Genomic DNA, 18,782 nt, shown 5'->3' with positions numbered 1-18,782 from the left:
GGTATACATATGTATATATTGTGTAACCGAAACCTTCGTTCATAATACTCAAGATCTGCAAAGCATGCTTGTATGCAGGCATGTTTGTTGCATGTCAGCGGCCGTGTAGTAATGCAATGCGTTCGGCTGTCATTTCCAGGTATGGCTTGGCGCACTGAGCCAGCAGATCAGGTCCACGCTACAGACGCTGCTCAGGGATTGTCTTGGAAGCCACGGCCCGGACTCGTCACTCTACCCTGCTCAGGTTTTTAACATCTCTGCCTTTGAGCTTCGCACAGGCTCACTCACAATCACTCACTCACTCGCTCCCTCCCTCCCTTACTCACTCACTCATTCACTGCCTCTCTTTTACTCATTCGCCCGCCCACACACTCACACACATTCTCACTCGCTCCCTCAGTCACTTCCTCACTCATTCGCTCCCTCTCTTACTCCTCTCTCCCTCGCTCACCCATTTACTTCCTCGCTCTCTTACTTACTCAGTCACATTCTCACTCAAACACTCGCTCCCTCTCTCCTTCCTTCCTTCCCTCGCTCGCTCAGTCACTCTTCGCTCCATACCTTCAGGGGCACTGGCAAGCCATGATTTTTTGCGAGCAATGCACGTCAATGACTTTGAGAGCCTCGCGACAGTATTAGTCGAGTGTGATCATCCATCTCTCAACTTCTCCATCATTACGAATGTGAACCGGAAGTGTCACGACTAAACTGCCTGCCATTGATTTTACGATTACTTGCAGAACGAATAAAAAGCGCTGTTTCTCGCCCGCTGAAACCGGTTTCGAGCTGAAGATTTTCAACACGCGTCCGCACTTAGTGCCCTGTCACGAAATAGAAGAAATCCATCCAAGAAACCGCATTCGGTATCTCAGTAATGCTCAACTATGTAATTAGTATGTCATTTTTAGGACTCTATTAGGACACTAAAAGGTAGTTTGCTAAGTGCTGGGTAGAACGGGAGAAAGAAGATGGCTACACAGCACTTAGCAAAGAGCACTGAACAAGGGTTGAGGAGAGTCTCAATTCGCAAGCCGAGTTAGCGTTTGGACAAGAGAGACGTCCCATTTTCTTTCAGTTTCGGAAGGGCCTTGTCTTCGACAATTTTCTTATCGAAACGTTGGCTTGGCTTGCGAACTGAGGCACCCCTTCAACCCTTGTTCAGTGTTCTTTGCTAAGTACTGTTAGATGACTTTGACTGGCCAGCAGGGAAGTGGCGATGCGCACTCATGCTTTTGTTTGTTCTCCATTTTTTTTGTGCAACATTTTCAGTCGTTCTTTACATCCCCGATTGCATACACCCACGGACGCCAGTGAGTACGCGCTGGTGGTGCCAAACCTGCTGTACCGTCTGCGCGTGCGCATTGGTGTTTGGCGCTTGCGTTAAGCGCTGACTATAGGTGGCGTGCTCTGTTGTACTAAAGCTTTATATAAGCATGACATCGCCGCATGCTTGCGCCATTCCCTCGAAATTAGGCCAGAAACTATAAACAGCGCGTACTCGCGACAGTCAATGCTTTGCCACGGCGCATTCGCTTGATGTCCTTCCTTCTGCCCTCTTCGTATGTTCTCGGCCGGCTGTTCGCAAAGCGACCTCCAAGGGAGGCAATCCTGAACATATTCAGCAAGAGGGAGTAATTAATCGCGAATTTTCGCGTCGTTTCGGGCACAGGTGGTGTGTCTGGCCGAGTGGATCCGTTTCACGGAGGCTTGCGAGGCAGCCATCGAATCTGGGCGGCTGACGCAGCTCTGGGACGAGGTCCGCGCGCAGCTGGCGGCTCTCGCTGCCGCTCAAGTGGGCTCGCTGCACGCGCTGCTCATCGACGCCATCCACCGGCTGGCCGTCGTCGAGGAGCTCAGGGCGCACGACGTGCGCTCTGTGCAAGCCTGGCACTGGCAGAAACAGCTCAGGTGCCGCACTCCTGCCATCCGACCCCTTTTAAGGCGAAAGCCTTCAATGGCTCATGCTGTCGTGGACAAAATGTGTCCCGCTTTTGCGGCGGCTCTGATTGGCCGAGGCGGGATGACGTCATAGAGGTTTCGACGAATCACAGAGCACCACCACAGTATGCGCGAATGCGTGCCTTATATGGCCGTATGTCAATCAATGATAAATTATGAATTAATAATTAAGTAATTACTATTTGATAACTGCTTAGATATTTAACTAATTAATAATTAATCAAATAAGCTATTATAAGTAATAAGTAATTGCCTACCTAATGGTTAATAAATGATTAATTTATAGTAATTAGTGCCTGTTGCCTAGCAAAATGCGGCACAAAGGCTTTCGCCTTTTACTCCTTTAGTCGCTAATATCCCTCGTAATTTTTTTACTTCTCCTACCTTAGTTATATAGGTGCGCTGCTCACAAAAGCATAAAAAAGCTTTTATCGCTATTTAAACAGAAAGTAGCTAGCCGGCACTCGAGGATAAAAGGAGCGGCACGCGTCATAAGGAGCTGATGGTCTGCTCGTCTTGCGTCTCGTGTCAGCGGGCAGTGTTCCGACCGTGTTCTTCAACCTGCGGTAATCGATCAACGAGAAAAGCAGTAAAACAACGTTGTTTTCTTTCGCTTTATAAAAAGGCAAAATATGTACGAGCATTCACACCGTGCACATGGACGTGCATTTTGACGCGTTTTTCGCCCTTAAACAGAGTTGGCCCATATCGTATGCTTTGCATCACAGCCGGTGTACACGACCAGAACATCAGTATAGGGCCGCGTGGCCATCACAAAAATGATAATCAGGTTTGTGTAGTATCCTAATTGTACATTTGATCTTAATGATAATTGCATTAATCGAATGCCTGACACCTTGAGTGTGGTAGCTTGATTAGGATGTGGTAATTTGGCCTATTGATTTTTGTTCTAAGATAAAACTTCTGCAATACTCATTTACTCTTCGTTTCGGCAAGCAGATTTCGACGTACCAAAGTAAGGCGGGTAGAGCATAGATTATTTTATTCTTCGAGCGATGCTTTTGAGCTCAGGAGCACTGATCGCGCACGCGGCACCCAATGTCAAGCCGCGTAACTCCTGTTTGCTTTAGCGTTCACGAATTGACAGCATACACTGTAGTCGCATGCACGCCGTAATTTGTGGCAATGAACCGCTGTTACAGATTTTACCTGCAGAATGGCTGGGCTGTGGTCAAAATGGTGGATGCCTGCTTTGACTACACATACGAGTACCAGGGCAGCGCTCCCAGACTCGTCTACACGGCCCTCACGCACAAGTGCTTCGTCAGCTTGACTCAGGGTGGGTGTTCTTTTTTTTTTTTTTCGAAGCTCTACGCAGCTTCTTTTAATAATCCTAACGACCGAGTGGCTCAGTCGCTACTCTGACGTGGCCCGTGCACTAAGCAACGATATTTCAGCAGCTACAACTCTTTACATGTGGGCGTGAGCGCAAGTGGTCAGGACCTGAAGGCCATGCTGTACAATGATATGCCACATTCAGCTTGTGTACGCTGGAGTGAAAGACCCTTTGAAGCTATCGCATCATACACTTAAAAACGAAGCTTAACGCTCCCCTCAAATTTACTGCACATGCAAAACATTTACCGGTTTATCACACACATGAAAAAAAGACGAAATACCAAAAAAAAATCGGAACAAGTTAATTGGAACTGCCGCTTCTGACGTTCAAAAACGAGGCGTCATTAAGTTGCACCACAGAACCATCGAGAAATAGCACGTTTATTTGGTCTCTCATTCTTTTTTTTTTCTATAAAATTAACCTGATTTGCCGCTAGCTTTCGATGCTCAGCCGGAAGCTGGGAGAATCGCCTTATATTTCATCATCATGAGATTTCTCCGACTGACCGCTAGAGAACTTTGTTCAACCGGAAGCACTGTGAAGCTGCACCGTTCGCAGAACGGATACATGATTCTGGCTCACGCTACTTTTGCGATGTAAATAGATGCGCTCAAATTTCGCGTTACAGAGTGTCGTAATCGTTGGTGTGTATCGTTTTTGTCAGAACTTGCGGGCCACGTTCTTTCCACGATATCAGATATCTGACTTTAGTTACTGGTCTCCGATGAATGGAATTAGGAATCGTTACAACAAACAGCCTCTTGTGCAACGGTAACTAAGTGATTATACTCTCTGAAAGCGAATAACACAGTCTCTTTCACTCATGACAAGAAGAAAGGCTGTTTAATCACGGTCAAGCCAGACTGGTGTAATATATGAAAAAGAGCCGTAGCTTCCAGTTACAGACCAATAATGTTATTCAAGTGAGATAGTTCGCAGCTAACACAATTTTTCTCTCGTTTCCAATGTATTGTTTGACGGCAGCTTTCGCTTAACGTGAAGGATCGCAGTAGCGTTTGCGTCAAATTCGTTTCTCAGTCAGGTAGAGCTGGCGAAGCGGCGCATCTGGGGATGATTCGTCCACAAGTGTAGAATGAGTTTGCATAGTCCCGAGCATGAGTTGAAGCTGTCCCGTTTTGGAACCCGTGTAGGTATGCGATTAGGTGTTGGGGGAAATCCCTACGGACCAGCAGGCACCGGGAAAACAGAGTCCGTCAAGGCTCTCGGAAGCGCTCTCGGACGGCAGGTGCTGGTGTTCAACTGCGACGAGGTGAGCGCGCTTCTTTTTCGCATTTAGAGGCAACATATTAGCGTGTATACTTCAGCATAAGTGCCATTGTTATGCGCCCAGGACTGGCCATGAGCTGCGCAGGTAATTTATAGGAAGTGTGCACCTACGTCACAGTGGTCACCATTCTGCGGTGCATGAAGCACGGTGAATGGCTTCGGGCCTATCTAATCGCGTCATCACCACTTGTGCTCCTGACGCTATGAGCTGCACCATAAAATGGTACCCATGACGTCACCTGATTACCTCGTACAGGGTATTTCATAAATGAATATGACAGTTTCTTTCAAATACATGCAATTAAAGGAATTCATGAATTCTGGGTTACTTTAGTCTTACTATTTTGGCAGACTTTTGCAAGGCCAACAGATTTAGAGTAGAATGCAGTCGCTTGACTTGTAGCCGACTCATCATGAATTCGTTTTTAATGGTAAATAGTTAACAGCATTTAAAACTTTCGTTTTATGTCTAGAAGAGTCGGAAGAAAGCACGGAAATGTAAATATAAAATCAATATACTCCGCATGCGCACATAGTTTTGGAAGTAAGCGCTGTTGAAGTAGTTCGAGTCCGTTTAGAGTGCGAATTAAGTTCAGAGCCACGGGGATACCAGATATGACGTAATGAGCTCCGGAAAACTATATGTTGATGGCAGTGATTGGACTGCACAGTCGTGTGTGTTGTGAAGGGCGGAAGCCTCGCAGCTTCTAGGAAACTGGTGGAATTTAAAGTCAATGGTGAATAGGCGCAGATTTCCACCGTGAATGACACCCTTCACTGTGGCTATAACACGCAGAGCATGGACGAGCGCTCACTGGGCCGCCTGCTGGTTGGCCTGGCCCGTAGCGGCGCCTGGGGCTGCCTGGACGAGTTCAACAGGCTCGACGAGGGTGTCCTTTCAGCGATGGCCGCACTCATCGGAGACCTGCAGATGGCGCTACATCATGGCCGCACCAACGTTCGTCTGCAGGGGACGCAGGTATATCACGGACACCTGCAGGCAAAAAACCGCGCGATTATGTGCTCGCAGAGGCGTCAGCTGATTTTCAATAGTTCTGACCATAGTTAAGCTGTTGGGCAAAATCACCAGTGGTTCCGTATATTGATGCATGCTTTGGAGATTGCGCGTCAAAGCAGAGTACTTGCTTAAAATATATCTAAAAGTGATTTGGCGCATGTTTGTGAAATTGCACTTAACTCCATAATTATTGCCTACCTAATCTCACACGGACTCATTAGCGCACAGTCGTATCAGGTGAAAGACAACGGGACATAGATATAAACGACCGCTTTAACCAAGCAGTATGAACGTGTATGCGTTCTTCCCTGCATTTGTTTGCGTGGTTGTGGAGTAGCACATTTGAAAGGAGATTCAAGTACCCGGGTTCGATTCCCCTAGATTTTCTTTTCAACGCAATTCGTTTACTTCTCAACTCCGCCGCTCAATACTACTTGTGACGTCTTTTCGACCAATCCCGATTTTCTCCTGATTCAAACGCCGACTCTACTGAACGGAAGCTGTCGCATCAACATTGGCAAGAATCAGACTTCACTGACTATCATAGTGCACGCGGCTAGCGCACCATTGGCGTGAATCATATTAGCGGACCCAATAGCTGGCGTCGCGACTTCATCACATGCAAGCTCTGGCAGAACAATCCCACCTCTCCGATCTGCTGTCGCCGATGCATTTCGTTTCGCCGCAATGCCTGAAATCAAGAGCCGCGTCGACTTTATCGTATGGAGTCTGTGGAGGGGTAAAATATAGATGTGTCCTCAGTTGTCTTAGCGAGCGAGTGAGATCAGTTCGGGGAGGCTTTCAGAAAATTACGCCAGCGCGACATTCTCGGCGCGTGAGCGCGTTGTGGCAGGCTCGAATCAGCGCTTATCTTTCTGCTCATTCTCCAAACTTCATTTCGTGTTACTGACCTGATAGAAAAACAGCGCAAAAGACGTGCACGGAGGAGAAGAACGGACAGGACGAGCGCTGAACTCACAACTGTAGTTTATTGAAAAAAACACAGATATATAGTGTGTTTTTTTCAATAAACTTCAGTTGTGAGTTCAGCGCTCGTCCTGTCCGTTCTTCTCCTCCGTGCACGTCTTTTGCGCTGTTTTTCTATCATGTCACCATACCAACTCGCCCAGATGTCTCTTCTTTTACTGACCTGCTGGGCGTGAGAGTAAAAAAAAATGGCAGTGTATCCAGAAAAAAAAACCGCAAAGGAATGTGAGCAGGCCTCTTTATGAGATGTCAGTAGTCTGCCTATGTGAACTGTCTACGTCACATGACCAATTACCATGTAGAATCGAAGTACGTTTGTTGCATGCTTCGTGCTGACCATGTTGTCACCCCTGAGGAAGATGCCGAGTTGGTCATTCCGTATTTCGAGTGAAAGGAGCACTCTCTTTGTGTATTTCTCGTTAATCTATCATTTCTCTGCTTGCACTGCTTTTCCACCCAAAAGCTGAGTTACAAACAACTCGCCCAACTCACCATGCACCCTACAATAGGCATCCTGCACATCTAACTCCAGAGTGACATGCGCGCCGGCGGTGAGCGCGTCCCTGTCATGAAGGCTCGAGCAGACGACGGCGCCCGCTGTGCTGTACCGTGCGGTACGCGTCGTCACTAATGAGCTTTGCTCCTTTTTCTCGATCACCAATACCGCATAAAAACAGCCGGACACACTGCTGTGTTGCAGGCTGCAGCAGTACGTACATGAATTCGCCTGCTGGAACAAAACTTTGCGGCTTCCCAACGCGGAATTGGGAGACGGAACGACGATAGCGTTGATTTCGCCTTGTTCGTCGCAAAAATAAGTTTCAGTTCCGTTTTTTTACGCACATCACGCTGCCCAGTTGAAAAATACAACGCAAATCTAGCCTGTCGTAAAATGGGACCCTGTTGTCTGTAGTACTATTGTATGTTGTAAGGTGCTACCCTGTCGTCTGTAGTACTGTTCTGTCGACTGTAGTATTGTTGTTTGTCGTCTGTAGTACTGTTGTATGTCGTACTGTTGTTTGGCATACGGTTGTCTGTAGTACCGTTGTGTGTCGTACAGTTGTCTGTAGTGCTTTTGTCTGTGGTACTGTTGTCTGTCGTATCGTCATTGCAGTGCAGCGGCATTGGTTTCACACCGTTGTGCATTCGGTGTGTGTGGCATTGTAGGACATAATGTAGAAGTACGCACTTATTGAACTCTTAAAATGCGCAAAAGGGACGTTTCTTGGCATCTGTCGTGCATGCTGCACATACATGACGTTAGATAAAGGCGCCGTAGGTCGTTCATTGCGTGCGCGTAGCAGAGTATGCTGCTTATTTGTTATAATGTTTACCTCTGCAGCCAAGATGGCACGGATTGGGTGTCTTTGTCGGAATCCAAGATATGCAGCAGCCATTTAGTGGGAAATCCAAAATCCAACGAAGAAGGGCACCCGTCCTACTACCCAAGTGTTTTATCCTTAGCCTATGAAAGAGAGTGCAAGTGCATGATTGTTCCGGTACCTATCACAGGCATCACTTAAGTTGTAAGAATGTAGCGGTAATCCGGGCCGGTTGGTGCATTGCAGAAAACTAGCAGCGGTACAATCAGGATGCTAAAAAGCTAGCAGATAAATATATTGCTTACCTTTAATTTTGTGGTTTCTGATGGCGCATTGATCTTTGTGCGCCATCGGAAACGCAACGCGCCAGACTTACTTCGACCTCATCTTACAATATTATCTCTTTCACCTCGTCCACATGACCTCCTTCAAAGAGCATCGTTCCTTTTCTGATGTTTGCGCCTCGAAAGAATTTTTCAGCCTAGGTGCAATTACCACCTGTACAATCAACGGCACACCTCTAGCAGACGACACCCCTGCGTAGACGCGGAGGGAGCCTTCATGACAGGGACAACGAACCGGCTGCATGGGGCGCTGAACGCAACCTTGACGGTGGCGGCGCTTAGCGGGTGCAGGGTGTCTATAGAGCTGGTCAAGAAACGTTCCGATTTCGTTTTCAAGCCCTGGATGGCGCCAGTCTTACCTACTTACAAAGTGACGATGTCCTCGAGTGAAATGCATGCCGTGGTCTGCTTTAGGTGGAGCTTGACCGGAGCGCCGGAGTCTTCATCACTTTGAACCCGGCGGGCAAACAGTACGGAGGCAGACAGCGCCTACCCGACAGCCTTAAGCAACTGTTCCGGCCAGTGGCGATGGCCGAACCCGACAGTACCGACATCGCCCGGGCGCTCCTGCTGGCCGGAGGGTTCGAGGGGTCGCAGTCGCTCGCCGCTCGACTCATAGCCGCCTTCCAGCTTGCCAGGCACTGTGCCCTCACTTCCTTGCCGTAGAATTTCCCGTTCTTTCTTACGAAGTGTTACAAAATAACGAGCAACTCGTCCAGGCGAAATGCGACGGACGTATATTACTGTCTCTACGCGCGCTTGCGCGTTTGTTTGCATTGCTCGTTAGCAAGACTGTCACGTGAGCACTACAATAGCCCCCTCAACGTGACCGTCGTGCAGGGAGCTGCTGGTGCCGCAGCAGCACTACGACTGGGGCCTGCGGGCGCTGAAGAGTGTTCTTCTGGCCTGCGGACGAATGCGACTGTCCACCGCTCCTCCGGAAGGTGCGTCTCCTGCCTCGTTGTTGCAGCTACAGTACTCGTTGTCGAACCGCTCTGAAATTCAGTCTTCTTGCACCGTAACTGCGCGCACTGCGCGATGGTTAGGAAGTCGTGCTCTTTTTACGAAAAGCATATATAGCTTCCTCTGTACAAAAGCCTTCACCGTATACCAGTTTCGGCTCTGTGGAAAGTTGAGGGAGGCTACGGCGAGGGCAGCCAATAGGGGTCGCCTTGAGCTTACGCGGACAGATGCGTAATATACTCCTGGGAAATATGAGAGCATACAAGAGAAACGAGTGCACGCCGATCACACGCTGTTCGGGACGAGGCCGATGAGGAACAGCGACTCTTCCCACTGACGACGTCACCTAAATCATGCCTATACCTAGACTTTCATAACGAGACGTTGGTCAAGAAACTGAAAAAAACTTCTCCTTCTACTTCTCAGATCACAAGGCTTCCTTTTGGCAATCAGGAACTGGGGAAAAAAGTGTTATCGGAAGGATGCGTGGGAAAATAGAGCAGTCTCTAGCTATCCAGTAGGTAGATACATGTCCCTCTTGTATTCTTCGGCTCAGCATATCGCAAAATCGAAATACCCGAAGCTCTGCGCTCAAGTTTCGCCCTACCGAACATTGCAATCGTCGGAAATTCTTTGACTCTATCCATAGAAGTCTGTCCTGAACACCCTGTATCAATAAAATTAAATAGGGAGGACCCTTTAGCTGTACTTTTATCGTAGACGCGATGATTAATTCACTTGTTTCATCTACTTTCTCAGGTACGACGGACTACGACGCAATGACTCAGCACTTTTATCCAGTGCCTCTCACCTTCTTCACTCCCCAGTAGACGTGGGGACGGGATTTCTATCTCCCCACTTTGTCATCTGCTGCGGTAACAGGTGGCGTGTTGAGCTTATAGTTGCCTGCCACGGCTGATAGGCGCTCATGTTACGCCGGCAAATACAGAGCTGTAGATCTAGGAACGGGTGCCGAAAAGCTGCGTTCTAGAATGTTTTTTTTTTTTTTTTCATTACATGTGCATCAAGCGGTGGAGAATTCATGGCTTTCAGCTTGTTTGAAATGGTTCGCGGAGAAATGTTGGGAACATGGACATATGATTATACTCCAAGAGTAAAGGCACGGATTAAAAATTGTTCACTAGAACGTCAACGTAGCAACTGCTTCTGCTGACGATACTGATGAATCGGAGCGTATGGCCACTGTAGTGCACTTTGAAAATAGAAATAGGCGCACAGTTTCGGAGTGAGCTTCCCATGTGACCCATGGTCAGAGCGCATGTGGCGCAGACACCGGCGGCCGCCAGGCATGGGAGCAGAGCATCGTCGTGCGATCGGTGCGGCTCCAGGTGCTGCCCAAGCTAGCGGTGCGTGACTGCAACCACTTCAACAGGTTGCTGCGTGACGTCTTCCCTGGCGCGCCACCAGCCGACGACGTCCTGGAGGACGAGGAAATATCCTCAGCTCTTCGCGAGGCATACGTCCACCTGGGACTCACGTGGGACGACGCGCAGGTCTGATTCCCAGCTGGTCGAATTAATAGGGATGTCGATTGTCCTATGGAGAAATAGATATGGTAGAGTGCAAATGTTTTCCTGAGACTGCTTCAAGGGCTGAAACATTACGGGCATACGACTTCGCGAGAAAAGATATGCAAGAAGTATTACTGATTCCAAAGGCTCGCAAGACAACCAATGCCACCTTAATTACCCAGACGAAGCGCAGTAATTCAAATCTTAGTTCAAACCTACTCAGCCGTTTTATTCAAGCCTTACGTCCCAATATGCCTGACGTTTTGTCATGAATGTGAGCTCGTAGTTTCTGTTTTCCTTGTCATAGCGGTCATGCCAATGTATAGGCTCTTCAGGACGATACCACAAGCAACACATTTTAGCCTATATAGTGACTATTCCCCTCTGGTAGCGTCTACGTGACGCGCTGGCCAGAATTGTATAAAAATACTTTACGGCACTTCACTAGCTGGTCAACTGACTTTAATACAACCCTGCTGGCGGATATTACCACAGAGATGTGTAATGTTTATTTGTTCGCGCTCAAAGCCACCGACACGTGGCTATTTATTTTATTTGCGCAAAAGGGTTGCTTGTTATTCATCTGAAATGTTCTAGCCGCTCGCAATACGCAATAGGTCACACGTTTTCTGAAATTGTCGGTGACAACTTTTACGCCTTCCGCGAATATTCTCGCTCATTTTTACATTGAGTACGACCGAGAGTGGCGGGAATTCTATTTCGAAGACTGCCGCACGCGTTCCTTTCTTTCGCCACCACCGAGTTGTTCTGTTCCTTATGGACGCATGTTAGCACAGTAAACAATTTCTTTACGAAGCCTTTTCACTTTCCTCCTCCTTGTCGAACTCCATCGTAACATATGATAAATATTAAAAAAAAAAAAACAACATTGAACTGGGCTTTATCCACAATCTCTCATGACATGCGTACGAAGCTGGTATCCTAGCAGCTTGGTACTCAGCCTTGCACCAGCTAATGTTGGCATAAGCTAGATTTATTCCTGGAATCAGCCACATGGAAGGGACTGCTTGTTCCAAGTTTATGAGTGGGCCGATAAGGCCACGGATCAAACAAAAAAGAACGACTCCTTTGGAGCAGTGAGGCGGGAGCCTGCCTGGAGGAGCGAAGAATGCATAAGGCGCAAATAATGGTCCTGCTTTGCAGGGGTAAAGCTGTGGACGCAAGCAAGAAGGCGTATCGCTGCCTTAACGGGGGCGCCTTCACTACAAGAGCAAATCACGGGGGCCAATGGCAGAGTTGATGCAAACAGAAAGCTTTACAGTGTAGCGTATGCCGTCTAGCGCTTATAGCCACCGCTGGCCGTCAGAGCATATATAGACATGACCCCGAGCTCTATGTCCGCCGTGAGCAGGCCAGAACCTTAACTGCCCGTTTCACCCTCGTACATAGGCGCATGACGGCTTGGAGGCTTTAGGCCTGGTGCTGTGTGCTAAAAGCATCACATGTGTTCTACTACCGGATGCCTCACTCTGGACTTGTCTGCAAAACGGTGTGCCATTGGTTCCTCCCATGACGTCACGTCGTGTGCCTTCGCGAGAGCAGGTGCGCAAGGTGATGCAGCTCCGTGAGCAGCTGTCACAGCGGGCTGGCGTGATGCTGGTCGGTCCTCCCGGTTCGGGCAAGACGAGCGTGTGGCGCCTTCTGCAGCGTGCCTTGCACACGGCCGCCGCAGGACGTAGACCTCCGCCACGGCTCTGGCTTCTGGGCCCCAAGTCTCTACCTCGCCACCAGGCACGTATATAAAGTAGCTCCGCTCAGGCTTATTCCACATGATTCCCGACTGTACGAATTATTTGCAGTGTGAATATTCAACTTTGAGTTATCGTAATCTTTATCATCATAATCAGCCTTACTACGCCCACTTAAAGGCAAAAAACATCTCCCACAGCCCTCCAGATACCCCCGTCCAATGCCTGTTGCGGCCCCTCTTATCATGCAAGCTTGCTAATTTCATCCGCTCATCTGACTTTCTGCCCTCCCCAGCTACGCTTGCCTTCCTTTGCAATGCAGTCTGTCCCCTTTAATGACCATCGGTTATGTTGCATTCAGTATTGCACTCCCTGCCCATGTCCATTTCTTCTTAGCACAATGCAAGAGAGGGCATTAAAGGAGATTGGCTGACGTGCAACGATCACTGAAGAAATAATTTGATGATGTTCGGCAAGCGAGTTTACCAGAGTATACTGTGGGGCCAGTTCGTCAGACATTAGTTCAAAAACGTAGCTTTTATAATTGGAAAACGGAGACGAGGACAGAACAGCGCTACAACTTACAACTGAATGGAATCGCATGGGCAAGACAAACTCTTTTTTGCAGCTCATGCAAATCTTGGGAAGAGAGAAATCTTGGAAGCGCATAAAATTGCGAAATGCAGTAGTGACACGTGCATTAGCACACCTTGTGTTTATCTTATGGAAAAAGAAAAGAAGTTTTTAAAACGTACTTAAGGTTGCACCACATTTCATGACCGATCACTGTTCCTTTTATTTTTTCTTTCAAGGTTTTTAGTTCGCCAATGAAAGGCGTTATCAATTTTTTCAAGGTATGCGCATGCGTACGACTCTATTCAGTTGTAAGTTGTACCTCTGTCCTGTCCTCGTCTCCCGTATCCTGTTAAAAATAAAATGAGAAGGGTTCATCGCTGCTGAAACGAATATGGAGCAAAAGCATTAGATTCGGGTGACCGAGCGTTCTTCTTCGTCGTCTTCTTCTTATTTGTCTTTTTCTTCGTCGTCATCTCATCCTCGAAGAGCAGGGGGGTGCACAAGCCACGGACCACGCGACGAGCGGTTAGACCTGGCGTAGTACTGTTTTCGCAATAAAAGCTACGTTTTTTTTTTCATTTAACTGAAGCAAGTTTATGACTATTCAGTGGGGCTGGCCTAGTCAAATATATAGGGTTCAATACCATAAGTTATTGACGGATTGATTAATTTATAAGTGTCTCTGAATGTCTCTAAATGTGTTGACTGAAGGTGTTATATATGACGAAAGTAGTAGAGCTGCAGTCAGTGTGCTGTATTGCATGTCCAAGAAAAGAAGGCAGAACTATAATGAAGGATAATAGCAAAAACACACGTGCGCAGAACAGTAATACACAAAGAAAAATAGCTTCCAAACAGAACAGTGCAAATCCAAATGGTGCAAACTATATTACAGTACATATACTGATATATTACGCGATAGCATATGCAGCACGTTCGGCCCAAAAGCTGCCTTTGTACCCATATTTCAGTTCGGGGTTTGTCGGATTTCGTCGAAAGTGTTCCGGTATGCCGAAGCGGTGTCGTTTTCCTTACGGCGTGGTTAGGTGCCCACCCGGTCTGTATTATGTGAAGATGCACGCTAGCGCAAAAGCGACCACATTATTCAAGCATCGTTTGCGGGCTGAGCGTGAGAACGCCAGACGGGCGAAGCTGAGCGCGGCAGGCGAGAGACATGATACGTGCATGGAACAGAAGGGCTCCGGGCCCATGCCGGGCGCCAGCGTGTGACTGCGGATTCCATAACGCTCTGTTCGCGGCCGGGACAGCACAGCGAAGCACCACGAACTGCGAGAGAGACTGCGCCTTTTCTTTCCTATAAACCAATCTCCGAATTAAATGCAGGTGTCTACCGTACCCCATTTTCGGCTTGGGGTTTGTCGCAAGTGTTGGGGATGTGGCAGGAAAGTTGCCCGGTGTTGTCACCAGTCGAAACAGTCCTGAGCTCTCTTCACACCATCTGCAGTGGCTCTTATCAGCGAGCGGCCCGATGACCGGCTCGGAGCCGAGTTCTAGGGAGCACTGCGCGTACACGTCTGCCGTCCGTGAAGGCCGAGGAGTGACGGACGCTACGGGAGAGTCCGAACTTGAGGGTGTGTGAGCGACACGCGGCTAACCAGCCCGGAGTAAAGCGCGCTTATACAGCTTTGCACCGTGACGCTCGCGACAGACACAACTATAATACGCGCCACTCTCTCATTGGCTGCAGCTGTGAGGCCGCTCCGCCTTCTCATTGGCAAGGACACGCGACGCAGCCCAACACCACCTTGGGGTGCCTCGATGTCAGCACCACGTAAGCTCGCGGCGTCGCCACCGTCTCCTTCGCGCCTCAAGTTCACGGAGAGAGAGAGAGAGAGAGAGAGAGAGAGAGAGAGAGAGAGAGAGAGAGAGAGAGAGAGAGAGAGAGATGAGGCATCGAACAGACACCAGCGCAACCTCTGTTTGCGGCCATAAGTGCGGGGGAATGAAAATCGGGGAATGAAAAGGCGGCGTTAAAGGCTATTTCGCCTCTAGACATAAGGCGAAGCTTGAGCGTCCTTATAGTGGCGAAAAGTGGTGAAGATGCTGCTGCGTTTTTCTCCTGTCCCCCTTCTTTGCCATGAATACCTACCTCGGTAAAAAATAAAATATGTTGCTGACTGAGTATAGTGCATTGAACATGCGCTGAAAAGTTACTCACATTGCGCTCGCAACTGCATGATATCTCAGAAAATTTCGCACGCGAAATGTGTGAAATTTCATAATGGTACTTAAAAGAAATGTTTTAAAAACGCTCGATGTGACTTATACCTGGACTCATGGCTCTTTTTTTTTTTCTCTCTCTCGGTTCGCACAGCTGCTGGGCTTCGTTCACCCAGACACGAGGGAGTGGTGCGACGGGGTGTTGACAGCGAGTGCACGCCAGGCTGCCAAGGAGCCGCAGGGTGAGGGGCGCACTCGCTGGCTGGCCTCGCAAGCGCTAGACACGAGGAAAACTGCGAACAATAATAGATTAGAACGTTGAGCTAGTTAGTCACACATCTTTTGGAAGAAGGCAGCAGAGCAGATGTGCGGGTTCTTGTCAATATAGTTGTCAGTGCAGCGTTGTCCTTGTGTTTGTGTGCTTCTTATGCTTTGTGTTGTTACCTGCTCTGCTGCCTTCTTCCAAGAGAAAACTGCGAAGTTCTCCGCGTACACTATGGTCTTATTGGGTGGTGCCGTCAGCATGTGCTAGTGATTATCTCAGAACCAACAGCAACACGAACCCCTGTTATCGGCAGCGCAGAATACACAAAGCTGGCAGTGCTTTAGAGATTCGCGGATGCTACCGCTCTAATACCAACACGTGACAGGGAGATGCCTCCTCTGAAGCGACTGGATCCGGCTATTTTCGTGAAACTCGACAATTTTTAATTTCCTACCTGACCGTATAAACGTCCGTTCAAAATCCATCGTTTTCAGCTGATTGTTAGAGTAGGGGGACCGAAAACTAATTACAACTAAATTTGAACTAGAGGGAACAAAAAAAAATACTAGCAGATACTTCACATAACTTAACAATATTCAATTTATTTCATTTGGGAAGGACGCTTTTCTTTTTATTTTAATCTGGATCCGTTTTAGCTGGGACACAGTGGGAGCTTCCTATTGGGGAACGGCCTTGCTCTCATTGCTCTACACCCTACGGCAGGGGCCAACCTAGGTAACCGAATCCGGTTCCAGAGTACACTTCTCCTATATGCCACGAATCTGAACATAACTATTCGTGCGCCAAAATGGCTTTTTATGTTTGCTGACTGACAGCAAGGCGGGAGTGGCAGTCCTACTGGCATCAATCGTGGCGCCACTAGCTGTTGCTGATAACTCGTCGTACCCTTGGTTACGTAAGCGACCTCAATTTCTTACGCATTGCGCCAAATCGCCCTGCATTTAGTGCCAAGCGAACTTCGCCACACAGTTGTGCTTGATGGGGATCGGTATTTGAAATATCAGAAGAATTCTCAGCCTCTCGACGCGGCGTATGTGGTAAATCAACAAACTAATTCGAGAACTGTGCCCCCTCCCTGAGTAAATGATCAGTATGATTAGGTTTAGAATTACGAAGACGTGTTACCGTAGATCTCTACCGAACTGAAGTATGCTTGCTGCCTACTGGTGGTGGCAGATGTGTGGCCAGGCTGCGCAACCGGCGTACGTTAATATTGACATATACTGCCACTGCTAATAGGTTCAGGTGGGGTTGCACCTCTCCGAAATTCAGCAAATGGGAACAGGGAATTGAATGAATCCAAGTTTTCAAATTCAGCAGGAACCATAACATATGAGAGGACATATAGGCTTCAAAATTAAATATATTCAAATAGGCTGAAATGAATCGCTTTTTCTGCAGCAGTAACTTCTTGCTCATTGCTCATGTTGAGGTATTAAGTCACCGCATGAAGGAGATGGTCCAATTGTGCAATATTCTCAAGAACGCCAATTATCCGGCCTACCTGCGATTGATGCAGTTACTGAAATAGCTACGAGACTGCAGTTCTAAATGAGGTGCACTTTCATCCCGCACAGAGGTGTCCTGCTGGATCGTGTGTGACGGAGACGTGGACCCGGAGTGGGTGGAGTCGCTCAACTCCGTCCTGGACGACAACCGGCTGCTCACGCTTCCCTCGGGGGAGCGCATCCAGTTCGGGCCCAACGTGCACTTCGTCTTCGAGACGGACAGCCTGGCCGCTGCTTCGCCGGCCACCGTGTCCCGCGTGGGCATGGTATTCCTCAGGTCAGAACGCGACGCAGGGATAAAGTTATATCCTAGCCAGCACGAAACAGCGGTACAATATTGGAATATGTTTAGGGGCTCATAGTCATATATAGGACCAGGCACTGACAATATGCTCCAATATTGGGCTCATGGTCACAACGAATGACAGAAATAAAAACAGTAATAATAGAAGCAATTTTTATTATTTATATTACGTTAATATCACGTTAACAATTTTTATTGTTTTTATTCTTTCTAATTTTTAGTTAAGTTTTATTTCTGTCATTCGTTGCAGCATTAGCGTTTTTTCTGTTTCATATTTTGCTCTGTGTTTTCTTTCTGGAGTTAAGAAAAAGTTTAAGTCAGCGCTCAGTGTGCCCTTATATTCTCTCTGTGTCCGTGTATTTTAATTTGTATATCTCATTTAATTATGTATTCATACCGAATTGCCCAGATATCTGCGTTCAGCAATGTTATATCTATCACAAGCAAATCTATCACCTAGATCACATCTGTGAGCTACATAAACACTTGTGATGTGCGAATATCCTAACTTTTTCAATAGCGAATCCAGCATCCCCCTATTCGATCGCGCTAAACGAGTTAAGCAGTGCAAGTTTAAAACTATTCGATACAAATCAAGTATGATCTCAATATTTCAACCACGCAGTGTCTATGATCCGTCGGCCTATTCGTCGTCTTCGTTTTCTATGGCGTTTTCGCCTTGATAATTCTTACAGCTATCTAATTAGAAGCCTCGACACGTTCTACCATGCAGTGCGGAGAACAGCCCAGTCAAGGGAATGGTGTCGTCGTGGCTCCAAGGCCAGCCCCGAGATGAAGCAGCCCTGTCGGACCTCATCGAGGAACACTTCTTTCGGGCCCTGCGCTTCACCCTGCAAATGGTAACCAAACCGCTGTTCACTTTGGTCGGCAGTGAAATCAGCGGTCTTTGTCATAGAGATCGACAGGCAATACGCTCCTTCAAACTTAGCAGCCGCCAAGTGGACCCTAAAATTTAAAGAACTTCTACTCTCTCATATTGTTTTTAAAGTGTACTTGACGGCCTCCAAATTGATTTTATAGTCTGAGGCACTTCTCTTGCATTCTTCCTTAATTCTTTCAAAGTGTTTGATAGTTTTCTCGATCATTTTGATAGCTCCAATGCATTGTTATTTGGAGAGCCACCAAGGGAGTTTTAGGCAGTATATGAGCACCACCCATCAATACGGTTGATCGCAGAAGCACGCTGTTTGTATAATGTGCACTTAGTCTGGGCCTTTAAATTGCTCAATTTTTACTGCACTAAAATTTATGACCAAAACATTTTAGCCAAATTTTAATACTTTCTCGTTATGGCAGTTTAGTTACTTTGCAGGTCTCCTCTAATACGAAGTTAATTGATTGTGCTTGCAAGCAGTTTTCCGAAGCCCGAAGGAAAATGACAGCATCGTGATCACACTCCTCCGGTTTGCGCATTTTTGGGGTAGG

At 47.7% G+C, this 18,782-nt stretch overlaps 1 protein-coding gene across 1 annotated transcript in view; it reads left to right on the top strand.

Annotated features, from left to right (window-relative positions):
- Positions 1 to 18,782, top strand: part of btv (dynein cytoplasmic heavy chain beethoven) — a 146,655-nt gene that overhangs the window by 59,993 nt on the left and 67,880 nt on the right. Inside the window, exons 23-33 of the mRNA XM_084600360.1 lie at positions 1,670 to 1,908; positions 3,123 to 3,259; positions 4,471 to 4,589; positions 5,403 to 5,585; positions 8,692 to 8,915; positions 9,118 to 9,221; positions 10,531 to 10,754; positions 12,336 to 12,524; positions 15,393 to 15,480; positions 17,102 to 17,309; positions 18,070 to 18,196. Coding sequence (XP_084456486.1) covers positions 1,670 to 1,908; positions 3,123 to 3,259; positions 4,471 to 4,589; positions 5,403 to 5,585; positions 8,692 to 8,915; positions 9,118 to 9,221; positions 10,531 to 10,754; positions 12,336 to 12,524; positions 15,393 to 15,480; positions 17,102 to 17,309; positions 18,070 to 18,196 — 1,842 coding nt within the window. The remainder of the gene's footprint in view (positions 1 to 1,669; positions 1,909 to 3,122; positions 3,260 to 4,470; positions 4,590 to 5,402; positions 5,586 to 8,691; positions 8,916 to 9,117; positions 9,222 to 10,530; positions 10,755 to 12,335; positions 12,525 to 15,392; positions 15,481 to 17,101; positions 17,310 to 18,069; positions 18,197 to 18,782) is intronic.

The sequence above is a fragment of the Amblyomma maculatum genome, chromosome 4 (assembly GCF_055883805.1).
Source record: "Amblyomma maculatum isolate TAMU_Amacu chromosome 4, ASM5588380v1, whole genome shotgun sequence".
In the NCBI taxonomy this organism is placed as follows: Eukaryota; Metazoa; Arthropoda; class Arachnida; order Ixodida; family Ixodidae; genus Amblyomma; species Amblyomma maculatum.
Note: the sequence above shows the minus strand (reverse complement) of the source record. Positions and strands in the feature narration are given on the sequence as shown.